Source organism: Eptesicus fuscus, chromosome 11 (assembly GCF_027574615.1).
Source record: "Eptesicus fuscus isolate TK198812 chromosome 11, DD_ASM_mEF_20220401, whole genome shotgun sequence".
NCBI classification, from domain to species: Eukaryota; Metazoa; Chordata; class Mammalia; order Chiroptera; family Vespertilionidae; genus Eptesicus; species Eptesicus fuscus.
In genome coordinates, this window is record NC_072483.1 from 41,054,972 (window position 1) to 41,071,387 (window position 16,416).

A 16,416-nucleotide genomic window follows, 5' to 3' on the forward strand; every position below is an offset into this window, starting at 1 on the left:
CTTCTGATTAAAACTTTCCCTCAGAGAGCACTTTAGTTACTTAGGTTTCAAAGGTCTTGCCTGCATTCACAATTCATGAAGAATAACTGTTAAGTGTGAAAGTAAAGAGGCCAACAAAGCAAGTAATTAATCAAAAGAATACTATTTTCAGGGGTGGAAGAGGTTAATGAAGCATTTAACTAAACAGAATGCTCTAGGTTCTAATTGTTAATATTTCTGAAAGTAAGAATTGCCACAGTTAAGCAAAATATGGGAAAATTTGAGGCAGATAATGACAAGTTGGCTTCCTGGAGGCTGATCCAATAATATTGCTCCTTTGCATCAATAATATGAAAGTAATTTGCTATGGATAGCATGATGTTTGATGATGCAAATATTAAGAAATAAGGAACCATTTCCTTGGTCTGTCTGTATGACACTAACATCCAGGAAATATTAATGACATAGGCCTACTTATTGCTGGTATTCATTTTCTACAACCTATTTTTTTTAACATTATAGAAGATCCTTCTAATTATTTATAGGTAATTTGCATTTACTTAAACTAAAAGAAATTAATATGATATATATATATTTTTTAATATATATTTTTATTGATCTTTTACAGAGAGGAAGGGAGAGGGATAGAAAGTTAGAAACATCGATGAGAGAAACATCGATTCAGCTGCCTCCTGCACACCCCCTACTGGGGATGTGCCCACAACCAAGGTACATGCCCTTCACCGGAATCGAACCCAGGGCCCTTGAGTCTGCAGGCCTACGCTCTATCCATTGAGCCAAACTGGTTAGGGCAATTAATATGATATTTTGAAGAAAATAAATAATTCTGCTCATATATCTATTTTAGTAAAAATGTATATGCCAAGCTATCCTTTGTATGTATATGCCAAGCTTACCTATAAAACATGTTACCATTGCCAACATGTTTTATAGATAAAATAATATAAATCCAAAATTCAAATAATTTTTCTTCTCCTGAGTTGAGTGTAAATAAAACTAAAATGCAACAGTATTTTACAATTTAGAGAAATTTATTTATTTATTTATTTATTTATTTATTTATTTATTTTTGTTGTTTATTTCAAAGAGAGAAAGGGAGAGGGAGGGGGAGATAAAAACATCAATGAAGAGAATCATCTATTAGCTGTCTCCTGTATGCCCCCTACTGGGGATCGAGCCCAAAAACCAGGCATGTGACTCGACCTGGAATGGAACTGAGACCTCCTGGTTCATTGGTTGGCACAACCACTGAGCCACACTGTCTGGGCTGGGAAATTAGAAGAAAGACATTCATGTTCAATTGACATTAACAAAATTCTTTTCTCTAAGGTCACTCATGATGCTGTGATGCATGGAAACATTTTAATAATTCAGTTAAAACTAAGCAATTAAGAAATCATGAATGGGCCTGGCCAATGTAGCTCAGTCGGTTGGGCGACATCCTGTGCATTGAAAGGTTGCTGGTTCAATTCTAAGTCAGGCCACACGCCCAGGTTGTGGGTTCAGTCCCCAGTGGGGGCATGCAGGAGGCAGCCAAACAGCCAATCGAAGTTTTGCTTTCACATAGATATTTTTCTCTCCTTCCTTCCTCTCTCTAAAAATCAATACAAATATTAGGGAAGAAAAGAAATCATGAATGTTCTTACATTTAGTTGAAAATCACTTTAACTTGTTTATTTATGTATTTATTTGTAGGAATATTCTGTGAACACTGAAAAGCTCTCTCCTGGGCTTCCCCTTTCTCCCAAATAGGCCTCTGGATCTCATACATCTGGCAGCAGAATTGTTCCTACAACTTTTTAAAATGCCAGCTGCAAGGCTTTGCTTCAGACCCGCCAGATATGAATCTCCATTCTTTTCTAAGATCCATGTAGAAACTGGTGCACGGTCCTGCTATAGTAGCTCTGATCCAAACAAACCTTTGTCATGATTGCATCTGATTTATAATCTAATGAATCTCATTACTTTTTCTTATACTCGCTCATCTTTCTAGCTGCCCATGTGGTGCCTGACTTGCCTACCTGTCATCTGTATGGGATGACTAATAGGCATGGCCTGAATGGAATTTCTATCCTCATAAACCACCTTCTTCTTCTCCCCAGATTTCTCCCATTTGGATAAATGTGCAACAATCTATAAAAGTTGCTTAAGTCCCTTCCCCAAACCCCCCAAAAATTTTCAAACAAGAAGGAAGAAACAACAAAATCTTTGAGTGGTCATTAATTATGCTTTTCTCTCTTTTTTTAAACAAATATATATATTTTTTATTATTGATTTCAGAGAGTAAGGGAGAGGGAGGAAGAAATAGAAACATCAATAGAAAGAGAATTATTGATTGGCTCCCTCCTGCCTACCCCACACTGGGGACCGGGCTCACAACCCAGATAAGTGCCCTGACTGAGAATCAAATCATGACCTCTTGGTTCATAGGTCAGTGCTCAACCACTGAGCCATGCCTGTCAGGCAATTCTGCTTTTCTCTAATCCCCCAAGAATATTTAATCCATCAACAATCTCTCCTCTAATATATTCCAAATATACCTACTTCTCTTCACCTGTATTGCCACCACGTAGTCTAAGCCATAGTTGTTTGTCCCTCCTACATTATAGCAAATCTTCTAAAGCGGTTTCCCTGTTTCTGCTCTGACTAAATTGTCTGCAGACATCAGCCATGAGGTGTTTCAAAATATCCATTGGATCATGTCACTCCCACCCCAAAGGTGTCATTGCAGGCAGAATAAACACAGACTCCAAGGCTGCGTGTGATGTGGCCCCTGTCTCTGAATCCTCACACCTTAGCACACCTCCTCTCACTATGGGCCAGCCTGGCTGCCACTGCCTTCTTTCTGGTCTTCTTCCCGCCAAGGCTGTTCCCCAGTGGGGCCATTTTTGCTAGTGTTTTCTTTTGCTTAAAATGCTCTGCATGTGAAGGAGCTTGTTGCTTCTGGTTAAGTCTCAACTAAAATGGCACCTCCTCTCAGAGGTCTTTCCTAATCTTCCCATCCTAATTAGCCCCCCACCGAAGTCATTCTGCACCACATAGCTCTTTCTTGTCAGCTCACAAGCAGCTTAGGAGTAAAAAACACAACTAAATCAACAATCCTTTCCTTCACCATGTGAAGACTTCTAATATTGTCCTTTTTCTTTCCTTTTATTACCAAGATTCTAGCAAGAGGAGGCCTTACTCACATCCTGTTAATTTCAGAAGCCACTTTACTTTGGCTTATGGCTAATATCCAATTAATATCAACGAACATGGAACTGATATACTCAATGACTTATTTTCAGTCCTCATAATGCTTTATGTATTTATAGCATTTGACACTCTCACCTTGAATTGTCCTTTACTTCAGGTAGAGTAAGGTAGGCAAAAGTCCTATAATGCCTAAAGCAGTCTCCAATAACAACAAAAATGTTGTGTTCTACATAATTTTCAATGTCCACAGTCATTTGTATAAGCTAAAAATAAATTTATAGCTACTGAGCCTTGAAGCTAGGTTTTACATATAAAAATAAATTCAGTTTTGCCCATTTTAATATTCATTAAATTTTCTAGGAATTTAGCCACCATGTAAATTGAGATATGATTAATTTGTTTAGTTTGGACTTTTACTAAGAGTTGTTCAATGTTTTAGAAAATTATATCTTCAATGACAACAGGTCTTTTGGTATTTGTGTACTGTGTGATATGTAGCATGGTTATCCTACCTAATAATAGACAAATATGCAAATTGACCGTACCTTCGCTATGCCCGCGATTGGCCAGGAGGCGCGGGGGGGCGGGACTTGGGGTGGCCGGGGTGGCCATTGGGCCAGCGGGATGCTGAGCTCGCATCGCCAGCGGTGGCTCGAGCTCAGCGTCTGCGCCATGGCTGTGCTGCGGCACAGAAGGGGCCTCTGGTGCAGCAAGCTCACGTCCCACCATGGACCATCAAAAGCGGGGGAGCTGGGTGCCTGTCTGCTCAGGCACCAGGCCTTTCAGAAGCCTCCAACGGTGTGGAGGCTTCTGAAAGGCCTGGTGCACCAGCGGACAGGCACCCAGCTCCCCCGCAATTGAAAGCAAAAGTGTGGGTGCTGGGTGCCTGTCCACTCAGGCACCAGGCCTTTCAGAAGCCTCCACGGCGCTAGAGGCTTCTGAAAGGCCTGGTGCACCAGCGATCAAAAGCAAAAGCGTGGGAGCTGGGTGCCTGTCCACTCAGGCACCAGGCCTTTCAGAAGCCTTCGACGCACCGGAGGCTTCTGAAAGGCCTGGGGCACCAGTGGACAGGCACCCAGCTCCCCGTGATCAAAAGCAAAAGCGTGTAGGGGACCCTACACGTGCATGATTCAATCATGCACTGGGCCTCTAGTATCAGTATAAATATGTATCCTATATAATAAAAGGGTAATATGCAAATTGTCCCCTTGACTGGGAATTCAACCTGAGTTCGACTGGTGGGCAGGGCCGGCCCGCCAACTGCCCTGGACCCCTCCCCCCAGCCAGCCTGGCCCGATCAGTCCCAATTGGGGTAGGCCAGCCAGAACCTACCTGTGCAAGAATTTGTGTACTGGGCCTGTAGTATATGTATAAGTGTATACATATATACATTTGTAGTTATCACAGTCACAGTGTTTCTAGGTGTGTATAAGTGTTAAAATGCACATATATATGTATATATACATATCTACCTGTATATATACTCATATATACATATATAAACACACACACATACATATATTCAACCCTTATATTAAAATGCAAATATAAAGAAAAATATTTAGTTAAATATTGAATTTATTGTTTAAATATGGACTTCCTCATTATAACTAGGTTACAGCATCTGGTATCTTCATTATATCATTTAATATAGACATGCCTGAAGCATTTATATATTTAACTAGGTATTTTATTAGAAACATTTCTTTTATTTCTCCTTTATATTAAGGATAAAAATTATATATTACATTTGTAAAATTGTGTGTTAAAAGATTATATTATCTATGACTTTTATTTAATGACTAGAGACCCTGTGCACAACATTCGTGCACTGGGAGGGGCGGTCCCACTACCTGGCCTGCGCCCTCTCTCAGTCTGGGACTCCTCAGGGGATGTCCACCTGCTGGGGAGGCAGGAGAGGCTCCCACCACTGCCGCTGCACTCGCCAGCTGTGAGCCAAGCTTCTGGCTGAGCAGGGCTCCCCCTTTGGGAGCGCCCTGACCACCAGGGGGCAACTCCTGCATTGAGCGTCTACCCCCTGGTGGTCAGTGTGTGTCATAGCGACCAGTCATTCCACCGTTTGGTCGATTTGCATATTAGCCTTTTATTATACAGGACCATAAAAGGGGGAATTATAAAATCTTTATTATATTGGGTCTGATAGGGCTGGGAACCAATAGTTTATAGTTCCATGCCTCTAATGGGCTTTTCCTCTAACTAGCATGATCTTCCTACCCTTTCTACCTATAAAACTTCTACCGGTAATCAGGAACTCCCCTTTCCATGCTCACATGTCCCCTTGTACACAGCACTATAAAAGCATTTCTCAGACGGTAGTTATTCTATTCATCTGCTGCTCTCCCACTGTAGACTGCAAGCTCCCCGACAGTGTGGTCCTTGTCTCACTCTTTTCTGTAAACTTGGCACATAGTAGGTTCTCAATAGATGCTTACAGAATGAATGAACCTATTTGAGAATCTGACTAAAGTTATGAACTCTGTATTCAGAAAATGTACTATACATACACATGCCAGCTTTCCACATAGTTTCCAGCTTTCCAAGGTATTGGGAACATAAGAAGTATTTTCCAACCTAGATATTATTAAAGAGAAAGCTTGGGAACAAGACATTTCAGAAGATGCCTCTTCCACATGATTTGAACATAAAACAAGTAAGTCTCTGCTCTCTCAAAACACAATTTTGAGTGAAGAAAGAGACATCTTCACCTTTGACAGTTTTATACTCATGGATTAACAGGTAGTGATTTTATACCCTGGGAATGTTCTATGTGCTATGAAACACCGTTTTATCGTTTACTTTTTGGTTAAAGGTAAACAATCTTTAGTATCTCTTAGCAAAAAGAGAAAGAATTGTGAATTATTTGCAATCGCAAGATGGTTCCACTTCATTTTATAGCATTTTCAATTGAAAATGAATTTCACCTGTGAGATATAGGAAGTTTGTAAAGCAACCAGTCATTTTATTTTATTTTTTTTTGCAGTTAAAAAATAGATTCACTTTTTATCCTTGCAATCTTTCAGAAAATAAGATGCTCAAGCTACTCTTACCTCATCAGAGCCAGATCCAAAAATCAGCAAGTCGAAAGGAATCGCTGCAACCATGTCAATCAGGAACCAGCCTTTGAAGTAGTGGATCGCTATTTTGGCAGGATCACTTACCACTTCCTCATTCTGATTTACGTATGTAGTTCTGAAGTTGATTAGAATATCTATGATGAACATAATATCCACAATCAAGTCTACCACATTCAAAGGGCTGCAAGAGTAGCCACATTCTCGCCGTTTCTGCTCCTCCCTGTCGTTGAGGAGAAAGGCTGCCGAGTAGGGGGTGAATATAGCAGTGTATATGACCAACAGCAGGATAAGCCAGTCCCAGACGGCCTTGAAAGGACTGTAGTGCAATATTGTAAACTTGTTGATGCGCGGCGTCTGCAGTTTGTATTCGGGCAGGACGTCTGCTCCTAAGGAGAGAACCTGAATACAGGAAGGAAAAACATACACTATATAAAAGTGCCATTATTCAATCTCCAAACCTATACAAATATTAAGGTAATTAAACAGCAAAATCTATTGGAAAGGATTCACGTAATGGAATCCATAAATTGTAAAGTGCATATTTGAAGAAGCCGGTATAAATCCCTAACTTCAGAAACCTCACTGGTGTTTTTGATAAATATTATTTTCAGTGAAAAATAATGAGATAACAAGTACTGGTTACTAGTTCCTTTGGAATGCACTACTAGTTGAAAATAAAAACACATAGCTTTTTTCTTCTTCTTAGAAAATCATGAAATCAGTTTGGTAAATGAGTAATTCAGTTTTCAAACCTAAGAAAGGATTGGCTGTAATGAATAGTAGCAGGCTACGTGGATCCATGATCATGTTCATAGTCTGGGACAAATATACTTACACCTGAACTTCTCCATCACATTTAGAGAATCATGAAGAGAGAATTGTGCAAGGAGATGTTTAGAAGAATAACCTGGAAATGTTGCAGGATTCTTACGTACCAAGAAGTGCTCAAACTCTAAGATTTACTCTACTTGAGTAGACTAAAATAGTCCATTTTTTAGAGTTTTAGGTTATCTGAAAAAAAATGAGTTAAACTTGAATCATGACTTAACCCAGTAGAAAGGTTCGTGTGTTTGTGATTTTAAACCAAATTTTAAAAACAAAGGTAAAAAAAGTTATTTAGCTACCCAGAAAATGTAAATACATGGGTTTTCAAGAATTTAACATTTTGATGGATCCACAAATGGCACATAGAGGCATTTTTAAAGGAGTGGTGGGTTATAATTTTACCTTATGGATAGCCCACATAGGTGTAATGGCTTTATTTCAAAATGAATCTCACTAAGTAAATTTTCTTAGACTATATTCTTCTAAACACAGCTAATAAACCATCAGCTTTGCAGCACGGCTCTCAGGAAATCCCATTAGTTAGTCAAAGAGAGTTATTTTTATTTCTGTGTTCTTAGTAATTCTATCCATGTAGGTTTTAGCTTAACTATAATAATAAACTATCTCAGACAAATTGCAACTTGCAATTTTATTTTTATTGTCATACTTCTTACATCCCCACCCACATATAAGTTACTGTTCTATTTAAATGAGAAAAAAAAAACTTGAGAAGTTAAATAACAACCTCACATGAGATACAGCATGACTTTTAAATATAACAGAAAGAGTTCAGTTAAAATAAGTGAAGCTCTTTTTAGATAATAGCTAAAGTGATTTAACTAGCTTAAAAAAAAATAAAGAACCTAACCATTTTTTTTTCAGTCCAAAATAAAGTTGTATATGGAGGAAACAGGGATTTAATTTAAGCTATTGTGAAAAGTGACAGGAATTAATTATTACTAAAAGAGAAATCTGTAAAATAAAGGATTTCACTATTTATTAAACACTAAAAGTCCTCAGAATCCAAGATCTAAATCTATATCAATAGTTCTAGTGATATCTGACTTCCAAAATCCAAATAGGAATGATGTTTAAATAATCTATCAATTCATAAGTGCAGATTGATAGAACATGATCCTGTTATGCTTAGTATAGAAAACCAGTGTAAGATATTTTGGTCTGGAAAGAATGGATCATCTCTTATGGTGTCATTATGTAATGTCTTTTTCTCAAAAATGAGGGACTACTCAGAATATAGAAAGTAAAACCCAAAACCTTATTTTGGCTCTCAAAGTCATCTAAAATATGGACCCATTCTGTCTTCCCAGTTCCTTCTCTCATTAGATTTCTCTATGCACACAGTGTCCTCTGGCAAGACAGCTGCTGAGATCTTCCCAAATTGCTAAATTCACAAATTTCTCTCATAAAAAAAAAGTATCGAGTTATTCAAAGAGAACCAAAAAAAGTCATTTTTAAAGACAGGAATATATGTCTGAGCTTGCTCCCTGCTTTAGTGACCTGCTTCTGATAGGTACCTCCCATAGGGGGCAATCTTAATATTTGTTTTAGCAGAAGTTATTCTACATACATATAGCACCTTAGAGCTTCCCCTGAGAAGCGAAACTGTGGATGGAACTCTTTCCATTGCACATATGCAAAAATTTGAAAGGCAATAATATTACACGTAGAGTTAAAAGAATGAAGAAAGGCAGGGAGGTATGAAATAATGTGTTGTGAGTTAAGCTGCTGCATAATGCTGATGAATAAAATGCCAGGAAATAGTGGTAGAGGAGGGCAGTGGATAGGGACAGGGACAGGCTGTAGAAGATGTAATGTGACATGATAGTAATCTCAGACTTCCTCATTTAGGTCAGGGTTTCTCACACTTGAATAAAATATAGACTCCTTTTAAGGCTAAGATACTTATTGCAGAACCCCAATGATGATTTATAATATTTAAATTGATAATGTTAGGTAAATATGTACCAAAATAAAACTAGGTTAAAACCTCTTAATATGACTGTTGTGGATTGAATTGTGTACCCCGAGAAGATATGCTGAATCCTAGTATCTGGTACCTGTGAATGTGACCTTACTTGAAAATAGGGTCTTTGTAGGTGTAATCAAGTAATATGAAGTCATGGTGGACTGGAGTGGGCCTTGATGAAATAATTGGTATCCTTACACAAAGACGGAAATGTGGCTGAGAGACACAGCCATGTGACAATGGAGGCAGAGAGAGCTGCAAGCCAAGGACCACCAAGGATTGATGGCAGCCACCAAAACCTGCAAGAAAAACATGGAGCAGATTCTCCCTCAGAGCCTCCAGAAGGAACCGTGATTTTGGGCTCCCAGCCCTCAGAATAACTTGCATTGTTTTAAGCCACTTTGTGATATTTTACTATAGCAACTCTAGAAAACGAATACAATGACAAAAACATAAATAAATTATAAAAAAATTGCAAAACTATCATCACTAATTTAATATTTGATATACCTGATTGCATTTTGACTATTATGTGTGGTTTGATCTAATAGGTGGACTATTTTTCTCTGTTCTAACCCTCAGTGCCTTTTTGTATTAGCATGTTATCAAAATGATATTACAAAATTCAAAAATTGTATTATCATTATAGGGTAATCTAATCTAATTCTTAATTCAAATTTCATTCCTAATAGGTATTTAAAGCCAATTTTAATGGTGTTACTTGATACTGTACAAAAGTTTTTTGTTTACTTGAAGTTCAATTTTGCTTTGGAGCATTATTGAATTCTACATTAAGTAATTATCTAATTAAATTATTTTTGGAACTAGGTTCAGAAAGGAAGTTCATTTGAAATATTCAAATGTATCTATTGATACCAAGCCATTGAAATTTGGTATATACAACAATGGAACATGTTTTGAAAATGCATTTGTAGCAATTGGTATGGTACTAAAAGTTATGGTACAAATTCTCCCGATTTCTGAAAGGCCATGCCATTTTTATATATTATTCAATTCTTTCATGACTTTTACCAGCCAATTATACAGCATGCTAGTGTCATGCAGTCTCATTGTAAATCCAAAAATAGTCCTAGGCACTGAAGCCAGGTCAGATGGCAGTACTCTGTTATTAAGTGATTATCTTATTGATTCAGAAGATTATTATATTGTTTTAGCTTTTCACCAAGATACAGTAATTTTTAAGATTTTCTAGGAGAACTAGAAAGAAGATCCATATGCTCTTTGCATAATATGTGGAGCATATAGAATTTATCCATATGATCTCTTTAGTAGGATAGTATGATGTCTTATGTAGATGCTCAGTACTCTCAAGAGACATGTGGAAATATCCAGTCCTCTTAAGGTCAAGTTCTGTAATTGGCACAGCATCACTTCTGCCATGATTTACTGGCTAAAGCAGTCACAGGCTATCCAAGATTCAGTAGCATGGAAGGATAGTCTTTACCTCTTGACAGGAAATGACATGATGGGAAAGAGAAGAATTCAAATTGGGGCCACCTTAGAGATAAGCTACCACAGGAATGATTGACAATTATTGTTCTTAGGTATGATGATAATATCATGGTTATGTTTTTTTTTAAATAGTCCTTGCCTTTTAGGGGTTCACAGGGAAATGTTTATTGGTGAAATTATATAGTATTGGGGGTTTTCTTCACTATCATCCAGAATGGGGGAAGATAACAGGGAGAGAGAGTCTGCTTGTATGTAACAATATTAACTGTATGTTGATTTTATTGAAACTGGGTGGTGGGTATATATTGTTATCTCTAGTTTCACAAAATGTTTAAACATTTTCATAATAAGAAGTTAAAAAAATCTAGAATCTCAGCCAGAAAGGTGTAAGATACTTGAGGAAGTAATTTCTTGATGAAAAATAAATAGGTCTACAAACATCACAGAAGTTTGCATCTATCAAAATTGAGTTGGTTCTGTATCAGGCAAGTTTGGATTCTTGTTTGTACAGAAGAATGGGTACTTTGCTCTCTGCACATCTAATTCACATGATGCTGACCTTATTCAACAACACAGACCACACACAATCCCAACGCTGCCCACCCTCCAACTGTTTGCCTTCAAATTTCCATCATGTTGGGGCAAATCTCAGTACAAGAAGGTAATTGGACAGGCTAAATCTGCAGATGCTCATCCCTCCGAGAATACTTGGCTATGTTGTTCATCAGGTTAGGTTAAAATACAGACACTTTTCAGAAACTCATAAGGTTAGGCCTCTTATTGAGAAACAGTGTTCTCATATTCAAACTTGAAGCCTTCATTCTAGTTTGATATAGGAGGTATGGTTTCGCATTTCCCCCATAAAACTACCACTGAATGCAATGTATATGTTGTAATATCGCTTTTGTTAATATTTGCATTATCTATTATTTTTATCATTTATTTCTAGAAAATAATTGAGTTCTCTTGAGGAATCAAAGTTTTCATCTCTCATTTTAAAAACTGACAATGAATGAGTTATTTCATTAATTGCAGTTTCTTTTTGCTTTCTTGCAGAAAACTATATGAGTTTGGAATTTTAGTACAATTATTTTACGTTGTTTTAATAGTTCTATTTCCATTTTAATGGTCTAAATGCATATATATTTTATAATGTCACCTTATACTTCTTTGGAAATAGGAAAAATGTATAAGTCATAAGTCCCAAATAAGTTTAAATTAATTAAAAAAGACTTTGGAGTGCTGTTAGAAATAAAATATTAGATAAGTAAGTATTTGTTTTAAAAACATGAGTAAGATTATAAGGGGTCTATGATTAAAAAGTAAAAGGCAGCTACACAGTCTATTAACTTTTCTTAAGAGAGCCAACTTCTCCTACACATTTGGGAAATAAGATACTTTAGACAGGTAAAACATGATTAATTAAACTTTGATAAGGCTTTTCTTTTTTAAATATATGTTTTATTGATTTTTAGAGAGAGAGAGGAAGGGAGAGGGATAGAAATATCAATGAGAATCATTAATTGCTTAGCTGTCTCCTGCACGCCCCTTACTGGGCTTTGAGCCTGCAACCCAGGCATGTGCCCTGACCAGGAATCGAACCAGTGACCTCTTGGTACATGGGTCGACACTCAACCACTGAGCCATACCAGCCGGGCAATAAGACTTTTCTTTTAAGAAGAAGGAAGGAAGGAAGGAAGGAAGGAAGGAAGGAAGGAAGGAAGGAAGGAAGGAAGGAAGGAAAGAAGAGGGGTTAAAATCTCACTGTATTAAAAAAGGTGGAACCCTATGGTCTTCAGAAAAACATTTCTATTTTCTCTTTCCTGAAACCAACAATTAAACATACAGCTTAATACAGTCTAAAATATTGTTCTCTTTACCAAATACAGTTTTCCTAGTTGCTAGCACACTGCTGTTTGTTTAACCTCTAACTGCTAAGTGTTATATACAACAAAAATCTATATATGAAACAACACTATTTATTCAATGAAGATCTACTTTGAAAATTTTGTGAGAACACTAGTATTAATAACTACTCTTCTCTTCAAAAAGTGCAATAGGGAATGATTAAGTCTTCCAAAAGATTATATGGCACTTCTGGCAGCTGTTAAAGCCATGCTGAGGTGTTGGTAGAGACTGCTCATCTGTTATTTATCCTTTACTCGGGACTTGCAGTTAACTAATAGGCTAGCTGTATTTTTTACTATTGGGAAGAGCAGTATGTAACAAAATTAATCAGGTAAAACATATAGTATCTGGGGAGATTTAGAATCCCCTGGCTTTTCAGCAGATGTTTTGAAAAATATAGCAAAGCCTGAGCAATTATTGCAACAGGCAGCCCCACTGATGATTACCCAGATATTTAAATTAAAAGATGAAAAGGATTCACACAATAAATCAAATCTGTCACATAGGAAGTTTTTTAATAAATAAAATATTAAAATTAGATTGTAAAATCACTGCAGCATTCTGTATTGAAATAACTTTGTAAGGCTTCAATTAAAGTAGATATTTAATCATTTGTGTGCACATCTGTGTACGCATGGATGTTTAATAAGTCGGGATGATTGTATCATTTTGTAAATATCAGAGGCAAGCAGGTTCAGCTAAATGTCAGGTTTAGTGTTTTGTATGTGCTGTATATGCTAATCTAAAAATGCTGCCTTCTTAATATATGTGTGACTCAGTATAAGAGAAATAAGTTAGATCATATCTTAATCATCCTATATAATAAAGAGGTAATATGCAAATTGACCCTCACACCATTGCACAAGATGGCCACTCCCATGTGGTCAAAGATGGCCGCCACAAGATGGCCTGCAGGGGAGGGCAGTTGGGGGCGACCAGGCCTGCAGGGGAGGGCAGTTGGGGGGGGACCAGCATTAGGGGAGGGCAGTTGGGGGCAATCGGACTGGCAGGGGAGCAGTTAGGCGTCATTCAGGCTGACAGGGGAGTGATTAGGGGGTGATTAGGCTGGCAGGCAGGCAAGCGGTTGGGAGCCTGCAGTCATGAAATCTGAGAGGGATGTCCGACTGCCAGTTTAGGCCCAGGGATTGGGCCTAAACCAGCAGTAAGACATCCCCTGAAGGGCCCCAGATTGGAGAGCATGCAGGCTGGGCTGAGGGAAACCCCCCCCCCCAGTGCACGAATTTTGTGCACTGAGCCTCTAGTTTATAATATTTATAAATTACTTAAAATACATACATATTAGAAAATTAAACTCTTGTCCTGATTGAACCAAGAGGTCACGGTTCAATTTCTGGTCAGGGCACATGCCTGCTTAGCTCATCAATGCTTTATCTTAGAGAAATAGGATTGTTAATACTCTCTTTATGTTAGTCACCAGGTCCAGTGTTAAATTCTGACAGTCAATTCTCTCAGCTGCTCTTTGAGATAATCATTATTATCTATATTTTTATACATGAGAAAACTGACTCAGAGAGGATAAATAATTTACCTGAGGTCTCAGAGACAACTATAATATGATCAACCGTAAAATTCCCTAACCTTATTGAATGCCTATTATTTACTGAAGATTTGATGGGCATTATCTCATTTAAATATTACAGGTTTACAATGTAAGTGCTTGCTGTGGGTTGAATTGTGACCCCTGCCAAAAGATATGCTTTATTCTAACTCCTAGTACCTGTGAATGTCACCTTATTTGAAAATAGGATCTTTGCAGATGTAATCAACTTAAGATGAGGTAGGTTATACTCAGTGGATTGAAGAGGGCCCTATACAAAGAGGGGAAGAGACAGAGATAGACACACAGAAAGAATGCCACATAACAATGGAGACAGAGATAGAAGTGATGTGTCTATAAGTCAAGGAACACCAAGACTGCCAGCAACACAGAAGCTCAGAGGAAGGCAGGACACCGGTTTTCCTCTATAGGCTTCACAGAACATGCCCCAGCTAATGGCTTGATTTCACACTTTTATCCTTCAGAGTGTTGAGGGAATAAACTTCTGTTTTTTTAAGCCTCTCAGTTTCAATTCATTTCATTATGGGGATAAAGCCTACATTTTCTTACTGCACATGCTGTTTCCAGAAAAATAATACATTTTATAAGGATCTGTGTAAAACCTTTCATAGTGATAAAAACATTTTAAATAAAATTCTAATCACTTAAGTCAAAATAATGAATAAAGAGAATTATGCAGAATCACTTCATTTTTTATAAATCTTTATTGTTGAAAGTATTACATATGTCCCTTTTTCCTCCCATTGCCCTCTTCCCCTCTCCCCACCAAGCCTTCACCATCCTATTATCTGTGTCTATGGGTCATACATATGCGCATATGAGTTCACTGGTTGATCTCTCCGCCCCGCCCCCCCCCCAAAAAAAAAAAAATCACTTCTTGTCAAGAGCCTCAATGCTACTTGTTGGGATGGACACACAGATGTAGGACATAGGACAAACAAAACAGAAATGTTAGTGGCCATGATGGACACCCAACATAAAGAACATTTCCACTAATTAGAAATGCATAATCTGTCAAATATTGCTGCATAGGCTAGATTCTGTGCTGAGATGGCCCTGTTACATATCCCAGCTCTTGATGTGGTCATTTAAAAAATCTCCCTGAGCATCAGATTCCTTAGCAGCAACATGAGGACAGCAATACCTACCTCATAAGCCATAGTATAGTAGGAATTATCAAACATGTATAAAGTTTATAGAGAACCCCTGTTCTATCCTAAATACCCCATAAGTGAATACTACTATTATAATTTTAGACACATTTAACTTGACCAACTCAAAATTAAATTACAAATAACACTGAATGTCAGTTATAATTATTGACTGAACCCAATTCTCTGATGTGACCCTTGAATTAAGTCAATCATACAAAGAAAAGATAGCAGAAGACATAATTATGGCTCTTGGTTTTGCTGGTAAGATAAAAGTTTTTCTTTGATTATGAGCATCTTAGTTATGCTATGTTGGCTCGTGAGTTATTTGTCAAGTAGTGATTTAAGGAATCAACCACTTTTTAAAAGCTCTCCAACACTTTGCAAAGACCCAGTTTAAGCAAAGAATAACATATTTCTTCATAAAAGCATTTGTCCTGGAACTAGGGAACAGTTAGTTAATTGGGTTGGAATGGCTATCATAAAAAATAACTGCCAATCTGATGGGTGGTTGGAGAAAATTACTTTTGAATATCTTCAGAGTATACATGAATTTCTCAATTTTTCTGCAAGTAATGAAATGGCATTTCTTTAAAATGAATTCAGTAAGTATTTATGGAGTTCCTGTCCACTTTAAAATCTGAGTATAGTTTCCAAGGATCTTGTAGAAATTAAAACACACACACACACACACACACACACACACACACACACACACATACATACACATTATATATATATATATATATATACATAGAGATGATATCTGAGGTTCTGCAGTTTCATTATTTTATCTAGCACACATTGTTTGTTTGATTACAATAAGTTAGTGTGATTTTACTATGTTTGCATCTTCTAAAGGTCAAGGATTATTGTGTCTTAAAGGCAGAAATAGGCAACACTCTCCATGAAAATTCCAGGATGATGGGGAAATGTAAATGTATGTATATGTGTGTGAGCAAACAGAATTGTCTACCATGGTGTATTGTTCTGGGATATATGGGTGGGCTCACCTATGACCTACAAATGAGGTAAAAATCTTGCCTTAGGGCATACGTTTTTCTGAATCCCTTAGAACCACAAACATTTATAATGAGATAAAGAGAGAGAGAGAGAGAGAGAGAGAGAGAGAGAGAGAGAGACAGAGAGAGAGAAAGGCAAAAGAGTAAGAAAAAGAAGAGATGTTTAGAGAGAAAATGAAGC

At 37.4% G+C, this 16,416-nt stretch overlaps 1 protein-coding gene across 2 annotated transcripts in view; it reads right to left on the reverse strand.

Moving 5' to 3' along the window:
* The window catches only part of KCNH7 (potassium voltage-gated channel subfamily H member 7), a 417,895-nt gene that overhangs the window by 61,737 nt on the left and 339,742 nt on the right, over positions 1–16,416 (reverse strand). For both annotated transcript variants that reach the window (XM_054723107.1, XM_054723108.1), the window contains one exon: positions 6,264–6,689. In XM_054723107.1, coding sequence (XP_054579082.1) covers positions 6,264–6,689 — 426 coding nt within the window. The remainder of the gene's footprint in view (positions 1–6,263; positions 6,690–16,416) is intronic.